The sequence below is a fragment of the Kogia breviceps genome, chromosome 17, assembly GCF_026419965.1.
Source record: "Kogia breviceps isolate mKogBre1 chromosome 17, mKogBre1 haplotype 1, whole genome shotgun sequence".
Taxonomy (NCBI): Eukaryota; Metazoa; Chordata; class Mammalia; order Artiodactyla; family Physeteridae; genus Kogia; species Kogia breviceps.
The window spans coordinates 35,952,766-35,971,286 of NC_081326.1; the positions used below are offsets into that span (position 1 = coordinate 35,952,766).

The following is an 18,521-nucleotide window of genomic DNA, read 5'->3' on the forward strand; positions in this document are numbered from 1 at the left end:
TTCCCTAAGTGAAAATACAAATATATCCTGAATCTTAATAAATACAAGAAACCACAAGTATACATTAAGTGGTTTCAAAGTGTGGCTTTCCTGCATTAAAAACGAAGACAGCACAAATTGTTTTACATGAATAGGGATATGCTTTTCTAAAACAAGCATGGTAAAACTGTTCCACATTTCAGCATAGTATAAATGAACACCATCCTATTACATACACCTTCATGATAAAATTAGGCCATGGAGAGAGGGCTTGCATAACGTAAAAGCAAAATATACTCATTCAATTTATCAAAAAGTAAAAAACAAAAATAAATTGGACATCCTCTATGAAAACAAAATCAACATACCAGATATAATTTTGGACAAATACCATAAATCCAAGCTAAGAAACTAAAAATCCTAATTTATAGTCCACAGCATAAATATTGATGCTCTTTAGCATCACAGTTAAGATGCTACCATGAAAAGGTAATAAGGAAACACTTACCAAGTGAGAACAATAGTAACGAACATGAGCAATTAGCCAGGATGCTTATCAAAATAAAAAATAAATGTGTCTTCCTAAAGGGACAGGGTAAAAGGGTCTAATCAGAGATACCTAGAAACATGTGGCTCTTCTGACAAATTGTGTTAAACACCTCATGTTCTACTATCAAGGAAAGGCACTAGGCTATGGCAAGATTTTTCATTTTAAACAATTAAAACTATTTATTTTGGTTGCCAGTTCTCACTGTTACTCTGAATAGCAAACTAAATTTGACAGGGTTTAGGCTTCTATAGACACCTAGGCTCTTTTTCTGAGGGAGTTATGTAGGAGTTAAATGACAATAAAAGTTATGAGACACTGCATTCCACTTTTTGTGAAATCTGAGTGGTTAGAAATCCCCTTTTAGCTGATTTAGCGAAATAAAGATAATGAGTCATATGACTTTTTTCAGCCAACCATGAAATACAATTTAATTTATAGCTGATGGAAGTGAACACATACATGTCAGCTTCCTCAGACTAAATTAAAAGCTAAATATAAAACACTGCACCGTTCCTCTCCAATTAGAATATATTCTGAAATACATTTTTAAAGCTAAAATTGTCAATGCCACCTATTGGTAAAAAAGTAAAATTGCAAATAAGCTTTAATAATTTGCATAATAGAAACGACATTGGAGAAGAGTAATATTTAGTTATTTCTCTACTGTGACAATTTCAAGTTGAAATGTTTGCAAATATGTAACTTTTGTTGACTTATTTTTTGCCTGTGTTTTAGGGAAAAAGCACTACCATTGAAATGAGTCATCACAGAAAACAACTGGAGAGTGATAAAGATATAAATGCAGCGTTAAGATTCATGATGGAGGCTTCTTACTATATTGGCCTATATAAAGACCAAGAGCTTCAGAGATCTTAAAAGTTTCAAAACTTCAGCAGATTAAATCAATAGTGACATGAGCTCTACCACTGGGAATAATATTAACGAGCAATAGGATGTCTGTGGCTAATGGGATAACAGCATTTGTGGAACAGTGCTAAGCATCATCTCATTTAACAACAACAGAAAAATAATAAGTACACTAGAAACAGGTTTGAGCCCAAGTACTTGGTGAAAAAATACAGGTCTCATATGTTTGCTGCTTTTGAACTCTGAAGGTCATTTGTTGGATACAGCCAAATCTTTAAAAAGAAAAAATAAAACAACTCAAATTTTTACATTTATTAATTTTTCTATTTCAGATACTTAAATATTCATCACCACAAAATTTTTATTTATATCCATAATACCAGAGGGATGTACTAGGGAAAACAGTTCAGACTCATTAAAACACATTTTCATTTGAGGGCAATCTGACACTAATGTTGAGTCTTACCCAATTCCTAACTAGGCTGAAACTCTAAGTTTATTTATAAACTAATGCTGCCTGTAAAATTATTTTATTAAAAGATTCTAGTGAGTACACATCTCTGCAAATATGTCTTTAAATATAATAGACATTTATAAATCGTACCAGACTAAGTATACATTTATGACAATTTTTATATTCTCAAAATGGCAGCTTGATGTAACACCATGATTTGTTACTCATACGTCAAGGTTTTACTTTACTTTAACATATACTGAATTATGCCAGACTTCAGGGACGGTTAAGTAGTTGCGTATATTTATAAAGATTACCACTATTAGTTTTATAAGCTAATATAATTAAAAGGTAAGGAACATGGTCTGATTTTTAAAAAATCACATAAAAGCAGTGGGTACAGATATAACCCACAAAGGAATATTTTATATTACTAGATGAAAACATAATCATTGAATATAAGCATAACTAGTTCCTTGTTGATTACTCTGTAGTGTACTGGAACTAATATTTCATAAAATAGAATCTGCTGCCTAAGAAATAGGCCATTTCCTAGCACTTACAAAGTAGGGTATCTTGAATTGGTCTTACAATGACCTGGTGACTCCACTTCTATTTGAAAACAAGCAATCATGGTTTGAGGGCATTAGTCATAAATAAATGGCAAGGCTTTTGCTTTGAAGGGAGCTGTTATCGTATTTGATTTCAGGGTCAAAATATCAATCCAGACTGAGAAATAACATAACCATTTTTGAGAGCTCTTCGAAATGGTACCTGAGAGAACATTAGACAGATTGGTTATTAAGAAGGCACAAATTACATGCTTAGCCATTTGTCAGACACACTATATAAATGTAGAAATGATGTTGTGGGGAAGTGAAACTACTATTTTACTATCTCACATCCAGGGCCTCCATCGTTCCTCCCCTCAACCTGACTCTCCCTTTCTGCTTTCTAAACATTTGGAGGGTTGTGTTTTCAAGCAAAAGACCCTACATATGGAAGCCCCTATGTCCTACTAACCTAGTTAGAAGTCTAACATAAACCTCTGCTCACCACACACTCTCTGCCTGTGGCTAAAAAAACGGTTGTCCTACTACTCGGGCAGGGAACTGGCCGCGCTTCCCAAGTTCTGCGCCCTCAGCTGTGTTCTGCTTTACTACTTGGACTCCGTCCTGTGGTGCTTCCAGTATCTTGCCCACCAAACCGTCCCATGTCAGGGAAGTTTGTCAGCAACTAGCTAAGAGGTAAAGGCAGTCCTGCTGCTGGACAGCATGGATTCAGGGGACAGAAAAAGACAAGAGAGAGGGCTGATTATTGCTCTCAGTTTATCACTAGATTGACTCGCCAAAAATCAAGAATTCAAGAAGCCCCAGAAACAGGAACAGTGCTCTAATGCTATCACCTCAAACCTGATCATGTATCAAAACTTACCTATTCGTCTTCCTTCTCATTTTTCATGGTGAGCACCTGTTCCTTAGAAGACAGTGTCTCCTAAATGCTTCACTTCCAACAGTTTTATGCAAAGAAGGAATGAACATAGGCAAACAGAACACGTATTTACCCAAACTCATTCCTTCTTTGGTATTCTGATCTTTGACACTAAATTGTCAACACTAAATTGAATCACTGGTACTTCTAAGTTGGAAAACAAAAAAAAGTACTAAATAATTTCTCAAAGAACATCTGTTGACTTAAACCACAGACATAATAACATATTGTAGTTTTCAAATACAGACTATCACAGAGACTGGAAAACTCAAAATGAACTTTGAGACTATCTGAAATAAAAGATACAATGAAAGAAAGTGATTTTTAAAAAATACTTGTGGCAGACTAACTACATGCGAAATCCCTCATATTAAAAAATAAATAAAAAACTTGTTTTGCGTATGTTAATGCAGTTCAGGAGGTTGTATTTAGATGCCCCCCCCCCAAATAACCTGCTGTCACAAAGAACGTAAGTAATTAAGAGAGAGAAAACACAGCTGTTAAAGGATACAGTAATACCAACAAAGTTTTCTCATAAAGGAGACACTATATAAAGAAAGGGAATTTTTACCCCATCACAGATATCAAGCCTCAAGTTTAGCTGAGAAGTAATGATGCAAGTCTTGAAGCATACAGTCCCATAAGAAGTGAAGAGATCCTTCAGTCTTACCCATAGGTCTGTTTCTGTCCCTGAGGTCCCTGTGGCTGGGGTGTCGATAGGAGTCCCTGTAGTGGTGGGCAATGGCCATATCATCCAAACGGTAATGCTGAGGTGGAGGAGGGGTGGGGTGAGGCAGGCCATTGGGCTGGTAGGATAAGCCATTATTTGGACTGTACCGCTGGCCTGGGCTAATAGTGCATGGTCGCTTGCTTGGATGTTCTGAGTGCAAAGGCTCTCTGTCAAAGCCATTTTCTTTGGTTCTGAGGGAGGAAGAAAAAGAGTTTGTTTCATAATGTACTCAGAAACCAGCATAGTTTGGACACTCACATTTGAACTTGTAATATAAACAGATGATTCTTTTACTGGCCAGAAACTTTCTAAACTCAGCTTCCTAGACCTGTGGGAATTCACTAAAACCCATGCTGAGGCCTAAATGATCACATGACTGCACAGGAGAAAATGTTCCACTTCTCATCAAATTAGCAAACATCTTTCAGTTGAAGTTCATGTGGTTCGGTCACAAATAAGAGTAAGCCTGATCTCCACTCTGCAGATAACATTTTCATTCAAAAGCAAACACTTGATTTCTAACAAATTACCCTTGGATCAACTGTATTTGGTGAAGATTCATCAAGGTACAACAGCATCACTCTTTTGGTGAATTCTTCAGGTATACCTATTGCACTGATCCAAGCTGTGTCTGACTTCCGTGTCAGAGGACATCTATGAGCTGTGTTGTTCAATACAGTAGCCACATGTGGCTGCTTAAACTAAAAGTGAATTAACAGGGCTTCCCTGGTGGCGCAGTGGTTAAGAATCCACCTGCCAATGCAGGGGACACAAGTTCGAGCCCTGGTCCGGGAAGATCCCACATGCCGTGGACCAACTAAGCCCCTGCACCACAGCTACTGAGCCTGTGCTCTAGAGCCCGTGAGCCACAACTACTGAGCCGCGTGCCACAACTACTGAAGCCCACGCGCCTAGAGCCTGTGCTCTGCAACAAGAGAAGCCACTGCAATGAGAAGCCCACGCACCGCAACGAAGAGTAGTCCCTGCTCGCCTCAACTAGAGAAAGCCCGCACACAGCAATGAAGACCCAATGCAGCCAAAAATTAAATAAATGAATAAATAAATTTATTTTTTTTAAAGTGAATTAACATTAAATAAAGTTTAAAATCCTTCAGCAGCAATAGCCACATTGCAAGTGTAATCGCCACCCGTGGCTAGTCGCTACGATACTGGACAGCACAGATACAGATCATTTCCATGATGTCAGAAATTTCTATTAGAAAGCACTGACCAAACTGAATTAACTTAATTAATGCAATAAAACAATGTAATGTCTGGGACTGACATTACCTTGGGCTACCAAGATAATCAATCAGCAGTCATACAGAGCTAGCTGGGATTAGAAGAAAGATCGGGGCGAACCCCTTTCTTTTAAAGTTGAGGAAACACATGCCCGGAGAGCATAACTGACCTGTCTGAAGTCATGAGATCTTAGGGCAGGGCAGGCACACCCTGATTGCATTTCATCACGGGACACACAAAACTGTACTTGTCTTTCAGAAGGAAAACATTCTATAAATGAGACTTGATAACTGCTCCTAGATTCTCAAACAGAAGTAGGGTTAAAGAAATATTTTCTGACTGAACGTATCTCTAAGAGATGAACTCAATATAGTCTGTAAGATAGGAATGCATCACCTTCACTTTGACTGCAAGCACAGCTCCCAAACTAATTTTTTACCTAGTAGCTGGCTCTCCTCACAAGACCAGCTCTCTATCCTTAGACCAGTGGCAGCATCTATTTTCCCTGGGAAATTTCCCCATAAGAATTCTACCAAATCACAGTAGCTACAGATTTCTGCGTGCTTTTTTTTTTTTTGGCCTTGCCATGCGTCTTGTGGGATCTTAGTTCCCCAACCAGGGGCTGAACACAGGCCATGGCAGTGCCTAACCACTGGACTGCCAGGGAATTTCCATCTGCACACCTTTTTTTGATTTTAGGTTGGTTAGGTTTAGATACTTTAGACACTTTTCCCACTTTCCTAGTGCCCAGGGATAGTCTTTGTCTGATAAAACTGGAGGGATTTGAATGGAAACTGACTTGACAACAGAGATCATTAGGGGCTAGAGGATTCTACAATGAATCACCCTTTATGTCCCTTTAGGGTAGAGCCCCAGTGACAATTTGCACACATCAGATTATAAAGGACAGAGGAGTTAGAGATAGAAGGTACAGGCACACTAAGAACTGAGGGAAACTGCAAAGTTCAATGGGAAATGACTACATGCCCAATACATGCTGGTGAAAGATGTTCTGGAGCCAGGAGACTGTCCAACACTGGAAATGCCAGCAGGGCATGGTCCCCATGGGAGTGTCAAACAGAAGTCTCGATGCTGCTCCTGTCAAAGTGTCTACAGTAAAATATTCTGACTCTGTACATATTGATCATTGACCAGACTAAAATGTCTCAAACATTACAATGCACTGCTTCAAAATAATTTTTAAAAGTGAATGGAAACATTCTAGATAGATATATCTTCTAAGAGGATATGTATGTGATTCTAATCTGTATTTCCATATCCTACACATTTCTGAATAATACACCTCAACATTCAATGCATAAACATTTCCAGCATAAATCAGTTGGAAAATACTGAAGACTATCAGTAGCTATGAATATAATGTCAACACAGCACCTACCTTACTGGCAGTGTGGTGTAGTGGAAAGAGCACTGGACTGGGAATCAAGAGACCTGAGATTTAGTCCTGGCTCTTCCACGACTAGCTGTGTGACCTTGGGCAAGTCACTTAACCTCTCTGGACCTCAGTTTGCTCATCTGTAAAATGAAAGGGTTGGACTAGATCAGTGGTTTTCAAACTGTGCCACTTGAGGTGCTTAGGGATTCTGCGGGCAATAAAGAGCTTTTACCCCAAACAATCAAGATTTAAAGGGCCAGAGGAACCCACTTATCATTCTTATCTATTTTAAAAGTTGAGGTTCCACCTAAAGTTTCATTTTTGAAGGAAAAAGCTGCTAAAATCAAGTTTGAAAACCACTGGACTAGCATAATTTCTGAGGTCCCTTCTAGTTTGAAAACTCTGCAATTCAGTTATTCTATATTTATTTCTAAATGCCATTTATACAGCACAGGGAATACAGCCAATATTTTATAATAATTATAAGTGGAGTATAACCTTTAAAAATTATAAATCACTATGTTGTACACCTGAAAATTCCATAATGTTGTACATCAACTACACCTTAATTTAAATAAGTAAGTAAATAAATAAATAAAAGGTCATGGTTATGTAGATCGAAACACACAAATCTAATGGTCTACTGGCCAAATATGTCTAAGTCAACCACTTGAACCAACAGAGAACTTCTCTGTTCTTTGCTTTGAACAACGTACTATTTACAGCTGATTTTTTGTGCAAAAATAGAAAATATTCTCTAAATACCTTATAGCAGCCTAAATATATAAACATCAAAACATTTCTAAATATCAAAACATCTTTGATCCAATTGTGTCAAACCAACTCAACTTACTGGTTTTGTGTCTCCTTGTTCAAAGATAACAAGAACATTCAACACTGGAAGAATTCTTACTATTTTCAAAGTAGTTAGATACGTTATTTATCTTTGCTGTCAGATCAATCCTCTGATCAGTGCTATTACTTCGATGAGCCTGTATTGAAGCTTTTTTCCCTCCTAAAGCAAGGACAGTAAGGGCTAGCAAGAAGCAGGGCTAGCTCCTCAGTCTGTCCTGTCATTTCTATCACATCCTTGCAGTGACAGTCCCTATTCTGGGTCTTATCACTCTTGCAGCTATTGAAACAATAAAGCTCATCACCTCACAGAGGTAGGTATATTTTAGCAGCAAAGCATTCAAATGGCCCGCAGAAATAGTTATGAGAAGTCTCCCTGTGCTTCCCCCAATCACTCATGTCTACCTATAAAGCCAACCCTATTCAAAGGATGTATGTCCAGAAAGCTAACCAAAACAACTTGATTGCTATTTGTTTGTCTGCTTCTTAGAAATCCCTAAAACTATCTAAAACCTCATTTGCTTGGGGGCAAATTCCAAATTTGAATGTTTCTTACCTTCTCAAAATGTATTAGGCAAAACTAACAAATACTTTTCATTGCCCCATACCAGCATACTCTCAAAATAACTCAAATTCTAGTGGGAAGTCTGTCATGTCTCATGGGTTTCTAGAAGGAACTTTTTGGTTTGTTTTTTATATTCTATCTCCCTTCCAGGAGAAATTTTCCTGAATATAACCTAACTACTTCAACAATTAGATCGCAATCACTTCTCTGTCAAGGTCTGATGTCCTAAGAGTAGAATACTGCTTAGGACTCAGCTGTGTGACCCCGAGATAACCTGGCTTCAGTTTCCTGCCCAGTAAAATGAAACTAATGGGAAACAAGATGTGTTTTAAAAAACAAAACACTTAAGAGACAACCTAATTTACACCTCACCCCACTTCAGGCTGTTCTCTCTCAGCTCCTCAAAACAGAGGCTGTAAACTGACTTATGTGAGAAAGAAAACAAACTTTTTAAAAAACTTTCCTCTATATAAAATATTTTAAATGTCATAATAGGCTAGCATGCACTGACAATTCCTTAGTAACATGAATAATGGGGAAGAATAAAGAAAGAAATTATTAAGATCGTGGCAATAACTAGAATAAAAGGACCAATCAATTTCTTACATGACAGGAACAGACATAAGCTTTTTTCTAGATTAAAATGTTTTTAAAGTGGGGAAAAAAAACACTAAAAGATTGTTCTATGGAAAGGCAAATTGGTACAGCATAATAAACCTGAGAATGGCAAGGAAGAAACTTAAAAATTCTGATATTAGTCCTGTTACAAATAAATACATGCCTTAGGTGCTGACTTCTCCAACTGACCACATGTATTCCAAATGGCACATGTCTAAACTGACCTTGTCTTTCTCTGGTACTTCCTGCACCCGTCAAGTATGCCACCGTCTACTTAGCCACCAAAATAGAACCTTGGAAGTCACTCTATAACTTTCTTCTCCAAAAAAAAGTCCTGCTGCTGGTATCCTAAGCTTCTCTGGCATAGGTCCTTCTGTCCTACCCCAGGACACATTATCTTGGCCTTATCATGCCCTTGTCTTACTCTGCAGGCATCTCAGCCAGAACCAGGGCTAAGATACTGGCTGAGACTTTAAAAAAAACAATTCTTTACTTTTCATTTTAGAAAGAAGCATGTATCTAAATCTCAGGAGGTGACAGTTCTGTTAAAGTAAAGCCCAAAGACATTAATAACTTAATCTTAAACAAAGCTTCCTTCCCTTTGTTAAGGCTTCCACAGAAAGACTAGACACTGAATGAAAGGGCAGGGGAGTGGTCATTTAGGGCATCATATTTTCAAAACACAACTCAGTAAAAGGTCTCTTCAGGAATTTTTAGGAAATAGGTGAGTTTAGATAAGAATTTTATATAACATCCTATATTGGTATTGAATAATGTATCTGAAACAAAATACATTACAAATTCCCTTGCTTCCTTCAAAAGAAAATCAAACCTAATTCTTCATGGACAACCTGTGGGGATTTCTATGTTTGCAGAAATACCACCCTGCAGGAAGTGGGATGTTTAGACGGTGAAAAACAAAGCACTGAGTGACACAGGACCAACACTACTGGGGCACATGGAAAGAAGTGCCTTCCATCTCTCTACTGCTAAACCACAACCTAGGAGATAACTTCCTGAGCGGCGGGCTAACACCTTCTGGAGTAAATAAGACAGATGCAGGTAGATGTTGGCCCCTCCAGACAAAAACAAGATACCTGGACCCTTCAGGATTACAGTACGTGGGTTCCCAAAGCCTTCCCTCCCCCAACGAGAAGGTGGAAACCTTCAGGCACATGTCCCTGGAGCTCTCCATCTGCTGAACAGTCAGACTGACTGGGAGTGGCTGTCCCCTTGTCTTCACTAATTTCTGACCACTGCTGAAGTATTCAGTTGCTATTGCTCCTGCTGTCTGGAACCATGTTTTGTTTTGTTTTTTAATACATCTTTATTGGAGTATAATTGCTTTACAATGTTGTGTTAGTTTCTGCTGTACAACAAAGTGAATCAGCTATATGCATACATATATCCCCATATCCCCTCCCTCTTGAGCCTCCCACCCTCCCTATCGAACCCCTCTAGGTGGTCACAAAGCACCGAGCTGATCTCCCTGTGCTATGCAGCAGCTTCCCACTAGCTAGCTATTTTACATTTGGTAGTGTATATATGTCAATGTTACTCTCTTACTACGTCCCAGCCTCTTCTTCCCCTTGTCCTCAAGTCCATTCTCTACATCTGCGTATTTATTCCTGCCCTGCCACTAAGTTCATCAGTACCATTTTTCTAGATTCCATATATATGCGTTAGCATACAGTATTTGTTTTTCTCTTTCTGACTTACTTCACTCTGTATGACAGACTCTAGGTCCATCCACCTCACTACAAACTCAATTTTGTTCCTCTTTATGTCTGAGTACTATTCCATTGTATATATGTGCCACATCTTCTTTATCTATTCACCTGTTGATGGACATTTAGGTTGCTTCCCTGTCCTTGTTATCGTAAATAGTGCTGCAATGAACATTGCAGTACATGTAACTTTTTGAATTATGGTTTTCTCAGTGTATATGCCCAGTGGTCGGATTCCTGGGTCATATGGTAATTCTATTCCTGGTGTTTTAAGGAACCTCCATACTGTTCTCCACAGCAGCTGTATCAATTTACATTCCCACCAACAGTGCAGGAGGGTTCCCTTTTTTCCACACCCTCTCCAGTATTTGTTTGTAGATTTTTTTGATGATGGGCATTCTGACTGGTATGAGGTGATACCTCACTGTGGTTTTGATTTGCATTTCTCTAATGATTAGTGATGTTGAGCATCTTTTCATGTGTTTGTGTGCCATCTGTATGTCTTCTTTGGAGAAATGTCTATTTAGGCCTTGGGCCCATTTTTGCTTTTTGTTTTTTACTTTTTATTTTTATTTATTATTTTAACATTTTTATTGGAGTATAATTGCTTTACAATGGTGTGTTAGTTTCTGCTTTATAACAAAGTGAATCAGCTTTATGTATACATATATGCCCATATCACCTCCCTCTTGCGTCTCCCTCCCACCCTCCCTATCCCATCCCTCTATGTGGTCACAAAGCACCAGCTGATCCCCCTGTGCTATGCGGCTGCTTCCCACTATCTATTTTACATTTGGTAATACATGTTAAGTCCATGCCACACTCTCACTTCGTCCCAGCTTACCCTTCCCCCTCTCTGTGTCCTCAAGTCCACTCTCTATGTCTGCGTCTTTATTCCTGTCCTACCTAGGTTCTTCATAACCATTTTTTTTAAGATTCCATATGTATGTGTTAGCATATGGTATTTGTTTTCCTCTTTCTGACATACTTCACTCTGTATGACAGACTCTAGGTCCATCCAACTCACTACAAACAAATCAATTTCATTTCTTTTTATGGCTGAGTAATATTCCATTGTATATATGTGCCACATCTTCTTTATCCATTCATCGGTCGATGGACACTTAGGTTGCTTCCATGTCCTGGCTATTGTAAATAGTGCTGCAATAAACATTGTGGTACATGTCTCTTTTTGAATTATGGTTTTCTCAGGGTATTTGTGGATTGTTTGTTTTTTGGATATTGAGCTCATGGGCTGCTTGTAAATTTTGGAGATTAATCCTTTGTCAGTTGCTTCATTTGCAAATATCTTCTGGTATTCTGAGGGTTGTCTTTTCGTTTTGTTTATGGTTTCCTTTGCTGTGCAAAAGCTTTCAAGTTTCATTACATCCCATTTGTTTTTGTTTTTATTTCCATTACTCTAGGAGGTGGGTCAAAAAGGATTTTTCTATGATTTATGTCATAGAGTGTTCTGCCTATGTTTTCCTCTAAGAGTTTGATATAGTGTCTGGCCTTACATTTAGGTCTTTAATCCATTTTGAGTTTATTTTTGTGTATGGTGTTAGGAATTGTTCTAATTTCATTCTTTTACATGTAGCTGTCCAGTTTCCCCAGCACCACTTACTGAAGAGGATGTCTTTCCTCCATTGTATATTCTTGCCTCCTCTGTCAAAGATAAGGTGACCACATGTGTGTGGGTTTATCTCTGGGCTTTCTAGCCTGTGGAACTATGCTTTCTTATTCTAAACTGTCATCTACACATTTCAACTGGAGCCCTCTAATTTTTTCTTTTTAGTGAATCAATCATGGCACTTTGTTCCTGGCTGCTTTCATGGCTGTAGGTGTTTCAGAGACACATCTTTTAAAATGATAGAAAGAAAGTAAACAAGAAAGCAAAAAAACTCTTAGGGGAGAGGGCCATTTGCTATACTACTAAAAATGACTGTATTAAGTTTAATTTTGATTATTTATTTGTTCAACTAGTGTTGTATCGTTGTTGTTTTGTGTTTGTGGTGTTTTGCTTTGTTTTGTTTTAGATAGCCAGTATGTGTAACATGCACTACCCTGAGCTTTACTGGACATACAAAAGTAAGCAAGACATGATCCCCAACACCCTCCTAAGATTATGGTTTAGCAGTAGACTAGCTTTTTGGAAGTGTGCTAGCAAGAAATTTTTTACCATAAACCCAGTTTAATTAGTGGTAGAAGACTTCTATACTGTTATGCAGGACCTGAACTCAGCAGCTACCATAAAAAGAGTACAAAAGTGGTATGGGAGATCAGAAGGAGAAAAGATCACTACATTTGAAAGAGCAGGGACTATGGAGTTGGCTTCAAATTTTGGCTCTGCAATTTGCTGGCCATATGAACCGAGGAGGCTTAATTTCTATGAGTCACAAAATAGGGGCAATTATTTCAGAGCTATTGAGAGGACTATATGACAGACTCTACATAAAGAGCCTAACACATATTTGGCATTCAACAACTTAACCAAAGCACTTATTTTTCAAGCTGATGCATTCAGAGGCTGGGGTATTACAGACATAGTTATAAGAGTGCGGCATTCAAGTCAGAGAACCTACGGTTTAGAATCCCGTCAGTGCCTCTTACAAGCCATGTGACCTCAGACATATTATCCAGCCAGCCTGAACCTATGCAATAGGACTGTCAGGAAATAAGTGCTGTGTGTTCATATGTAAATTATTTAGCATGGGCCTGGCGCATCTTAAGTGCTCAGTAAATAGTAACCATTATTATAATATTCATGATTGGGAAGCCTTCATTCAAATAGTAGAAACTGTCTTGAGTTAGCCTGCCAAGTATGAATAGAATTATTATATACAAGAACTAGGGCAAAGAACAGAAACCATCAGTCAGAATATAGACTAAGGCATGAACAATGTTCAGCAGAGCCAGACCCTACGAGAGCAGCAAAAATAAGGCTAGCAAGTTTACGCTGAGGCTGGAATATGGAGACCAAAATGTTCTCTACAGCCACACAATCTTTCTCATCATGTAAATGCAACTTAATGCAATTTCACTAGAAGCCTCCACAATTGATATGACTAATACAAAAAACCCCCACATTTCTACAGGGATGATTACTCTCTTCTTGAAACTGATGAATGCATTAAAAAATGCAACGCAAAACAAGAATGTGTGAATATAATATAAATCCCTCATATTTTTTTCACAGAAAACTGAATGCAGCAGATAATAAAAATTTAATTCTTATTTGCATAGTCAGTTAATTCTACAATTCCTTATAACTTTTCTTTTTTCTTTTGGCTGTGCCTGCCACACAACATGTGGGATTGTACTGCCCTGATCGGGGATTGAACCCGCGCCCCCTGCATCAGAAGTGCTTAGTCTTAACCACTGGACCACCAGGGAAGTCCCTACAATTCCTTATAAAGTGCACCTATCTTTTCTCTTTAGAAAGACAAAAAAATTGAAATCTTATTCATTTCGCAGAAAAGGAAAAATGGATTTAATAGGTTCAGCTGGTGTGTGCTTTGCTGACAAATCTATACATTCAACCAACATGGTTTCAAAATGACTGCCTTATGACCCTCCAACATTCAGTGTTTTCTAGTTTACTCATTAAGCCAGGAAATCTGGCTTACTGTGAATCCTCTATCAGTATAAAAATTTATAAAACCTCTGAATATTATACTGTTGCATTTGCCCACATGAGCAATTACAGAGAAAAAAATATATGAGGGAAAGTAAGGCGGGAAAAAGACAAAATTCTTAGTTTAGCTTTCCTTGTTTACATTCTGCACATCAAATCCTATTTCGTGCAACTGGAAGATTTCAGGTAGGTACATTTCTCCACCGAGAAGCTCTGTAACTTTAAGCAAGTTCTTTCGGCCTTAGTTTTCTCAAGATAAAGGATTGGCCTCGTAAATCTATAAGACTGCTCTCAGCTAACAAATTACATACTTCTAAAGCTCAAGAAAATCTTCTTAGAAAATAATGTTTAATGATTGGGGGTGGAGGAAATACATATTAATGCAACCATGTGGCCTTCATAATAAAAACCAAGATGTGTTAAACTGAGAGTAATTTAAAGCATAATTACATTAAAATGACTATATATAAATAGAGAGATATAGAGATAGATAGATAGATGAAGGGGATTAATATTTAACATAAATCACTTGAAAGGGGGAGGAAGGCAGTGGAGACAGTGTTACCCATACAAAACCAATGATCATTCGATTTGATTTAAGCCAGAAAGATTCTGAGTCAGAAAATCGTCATGACAGGTGAGAGCACAATGTTAAAGACAAATATAACGAAAGCTGCAACATCAAAGCTGTGAGAAAAAACATCAAATGATAATTAACAAAAAAAAGTATCCTTTCAAAGGTAGTAATTTTTAATTATTTTGTAGTCTCAAAAAAATGCAGGCTTTGTCTAACTGCTCTTGCCCTCCTCACTCCATTTGAAACTGCATTTTCATGACCATCATGGTGAGCAGTTTTAAAGAGGACTCTCAACTTCTAGTCTCTGTTTGAAAGTGGTCTCTTCATTTAACTAGTTCCAAAAAAGGTTTGTATTCCCTTCCTCAGCTTTTCCCATCACCAAATGGCAAGATAAACAATAAACTTTTACATATGAACAAAGAATAGAAATCAGAACTTTCTATTAACTTTCTCTAATATTTTAGGAAAAAAATAGCACGATTTTTAAATGAAAATTGTCTCTTTCTAATTTGGGTTCTAAGTTATTCTACCACAGACCTACAAATCTAGTATAGTTGTTCAGGAACTCACCCTAGAGCTAGTTTTAAAAAGAAGTAGAATAAATTTTACTGTTCCATACAGGAAAAAAAAAATCCATAGACTTCCCCAGAGTATTCATTTCTCTGTAAATAAAAGTAATGCTTAAAAAAAGAAAAAATATAACTAGTGACAATCACATTTAAGGATGAGAAATTACATTTGCCAAAACCCATCCCTGAAATACGTGAGGACTGTTTAGTAGATTAAATCAGCAATCATCACAGAATTTAAGCCCCAAAGTTGTAAACAAAATATAGAGCGCTCTTTTGTTCGTGACATGTCATGAACAAATTATCAAAATGTGTTTTCTCCTCAGGTGTCAGTTTTTCCCTCTTTTAGTGACTGATGGTTCCCAGTGTTATTACAGAAACAGATTGATCTTTTTAATGAGCCAGTTTAATAGACTCCAAAATCTCACCGTGGCTGCTCATCCATGTCAGACCATATGCACCAACAAAACATTCAGTAAAACAAAAAAAAATGCTCTGCTGTCAAACAGCTCCATACTCTATAAAATTTCATATAGTAGATCCGGATATACAGATAAATAACCAGAGAAGAGGCAAATGCACATGCAAACAAGATGCAGAAAGTATATGCGAAGAAATAGTAGAGGCCCATATTTTCTTGGCTCTGATCAAATTCCCACAAGATACAAATGTATTTACACAACTTATTCTCATTACCCTTCCTCCTAACTCTAAGGAAATCCATTTGCCATCTTTCCATTATAACGCACACTTCAGGGTTCCACTTGAAAAAGAATGTTCCACCCAAAGAGCAACTGTATGAATTCTGACTCCAGCAACTGTCTATGGATAACCAGAGGGAGAAGAACACTGAAGGCTCTTTTAAGAAAGTTCTACCTGACTGAATGCAAACATGCATGCACACACAGCTACAGATCATCAAAACAAAAATGCTGATTTTCTGTGGAATTTATATGAAGTTTCCACATCAATGTTAGCACATTGCCAAGGGCTTACCTCAGCACCGTTCAAGGGATGTCTAAAGTCACAGTATATTCACATATAAAACACTGGGAAAGAACCAGTGGAGAAAGTGCTGGGAATATAGAGAAGTGGATAAAGCAAGTTTTCATTCTGCCTGTTATGGTTACTTAGCAGTTAGAGTTTCTAGAATAGATTGTGTCCATTTCCAATTTTGCCTAAAGGATTACTTTTACATTTATCACAGCTATCTAAACCTTTCCCTGTTATCCTTTCCTCCACCCAAATAAATGTTCTTCTTCCCAATCTTCCATCTAGTCTCTCCTTAATTTCCTTTGCGCCACACTATCTTGGAAAAATGGAGCTGAAACATCTCAATATCAGCACGTAGTACTGATTCCCTGCAGGGTAAATGGTTAGGATCAGATAGGAATACACATGTGAATCATCTATCTTTGGGCTGCTTCTTGGTTTCTAGTATCATGTGGACACACCACTCAGACACCTAGATTAAGCAGCTGCCTTTAAAAGCTAAAGTACTAAATGTTTAAATATGACTATGGAAATACAACTTGCGAAAATAAGAAAGTAGCACTGTTGGTAGGTCATGTATGGCGGTGGGTCTACAGTACGTCAGAAGTAAACTAACGTTTAATCTTTTGCTTTAGGCATTTTAAACTATTAAGAGATCCTATGTCAAGAGGAGAAAAATTCCAGAGATTGTAGCATAAAAACTGCTTAACAGAGGATTATGTAATAACTATATGTAAACTGGCTGGCTTTTAATAACATTCTGATTTGCAAAGCAACTATACATTTAAGCGTAGCTAAGCTGGTCACAGATAGATGTCTCTGAGCAGCTCCAAGGATCATAAGCTCCTAGGAATCTGTGCCAGGGCGTTAACCTCTCAAAGACTGGTCTACGCTTCCCTGATAAAATGCAGAAAGAGTGAATGGATAAGTAGAAAAAGGAAACAAAGCATATGACAAATAAGTTTCTGAATACAGTTTCATTTTAAGATTCTCTGTATTTTACAAATACTATGCAAGATAAGACTTTATATTCCTGTATTAGAAAATATTTATATATGACGCTGAGGTATTCAGGAAAATTATTTTAGTAAGGTACATTGGAAGTTTCATGTGTATGCCTTATTCAACAACTAATTTGTAAGGCTTAATGGAGAAGGGGTTTTATTTTACATTTCTTAGAATTCTCAGTTATTAGTACCTGATAGAATGAATATTGACTGATAAAATCTTTCAGCAAAAATGTCATCTATAAGTTCTATTACTTAACTCTTATCTTCACTCAGTCCATCTAGCTTCCCAGAAGTTTTCTCTTAGTTCATATAAAACCCAAATTAAATAGCTACTGCATTGTGCTTAGGCCAGATTTCAAAACCACCATGTTTTGAGAAAACTTACAATAACAAATTTCCTAACACTGAAGGGTAAAATATGTGGTTGAGATGAATTACATAGTAAATGATAATTTTAATACAGGGATACCCTTGGAGATAATGTATGTTCAGTTGCAGACCACCACAGTAAAGCAAATATCACAATAAAGCCAGTCACACAATGTTTTTTGGTTTCCCTTTGCATATAAAAGTTACGTTTACACTATACTGTAGTCTCTTAAGTGTGCAGTAGCACTATGTCTTAAAAAAATGTATATACCTTAATTTTAAAATTACTTTATTTGTAAAAAACGCCAAAACAATTACAATGGTTAACATTAAAGATTACTGACCACAGATTACCATAACAAATATAATAATGAAGAAGTTTGAAATATTGTGAGAATTACCAAGTTCTCACAGAATTACACAGAGACACAAAATGAGCAAATGCTATTGGAAAAATGGTGCCAACAGAGTAATTCCATGCAGAGTGCCACAAACCTTCAATTTGTTTTTTTTTTTTTTTTTAAAGAAAAAGAAAAAAGAAAGAAAGAAAGAAAGAAAAGCAGTATCTGTGAAGCACAATAAAGTGCAATAAAACAAGGTATGCCTGTAGGTATTGACTGTGTGTCTAATAACCATCAGTGGCACTTGGCATATCTGAATATCATTCATCTTTACCTTTTCCTTTAATATTGCAAGCAGTGGTGGTGACCATTTGTAATGTATAGAAAAATCAAGTCACTAGATTGTACATGTGGGACTATCATAGTGTTGTAGGTCAATTAAACTTAAAAAAAAAAAAATTACAAGTAGCAAAGATTAACCTGCACAAAAAGGCTAATTGACACAGGCCAGAGACTCATCACTCTGTAACACCCCAGGCCAGAGCAAGATTCCCTAG

The 18,521-nt window shown here is 37.2% G+C and overlaps 1 protein-coding gene across 1 annotated transcript in view; it reads right to left on the minus strand.

Annotated features, from left to right (window-relative positions):
• The window catches only part of RUNX1T1 (RUNX1 partner transcriptional co-repressor 1), a 134,217-nt gene that overhangs the window by 25,550 nt on the left and 90,146 nt on the right, over positions 1-18,521 (minus strand). The window contains 1 exon segment of the mRNA XM_067017125.1: positions 4,012-4,262. Coding sequence (XP_066873226.1) covers positions 4,012-4,262 — 251 coding nt within the window.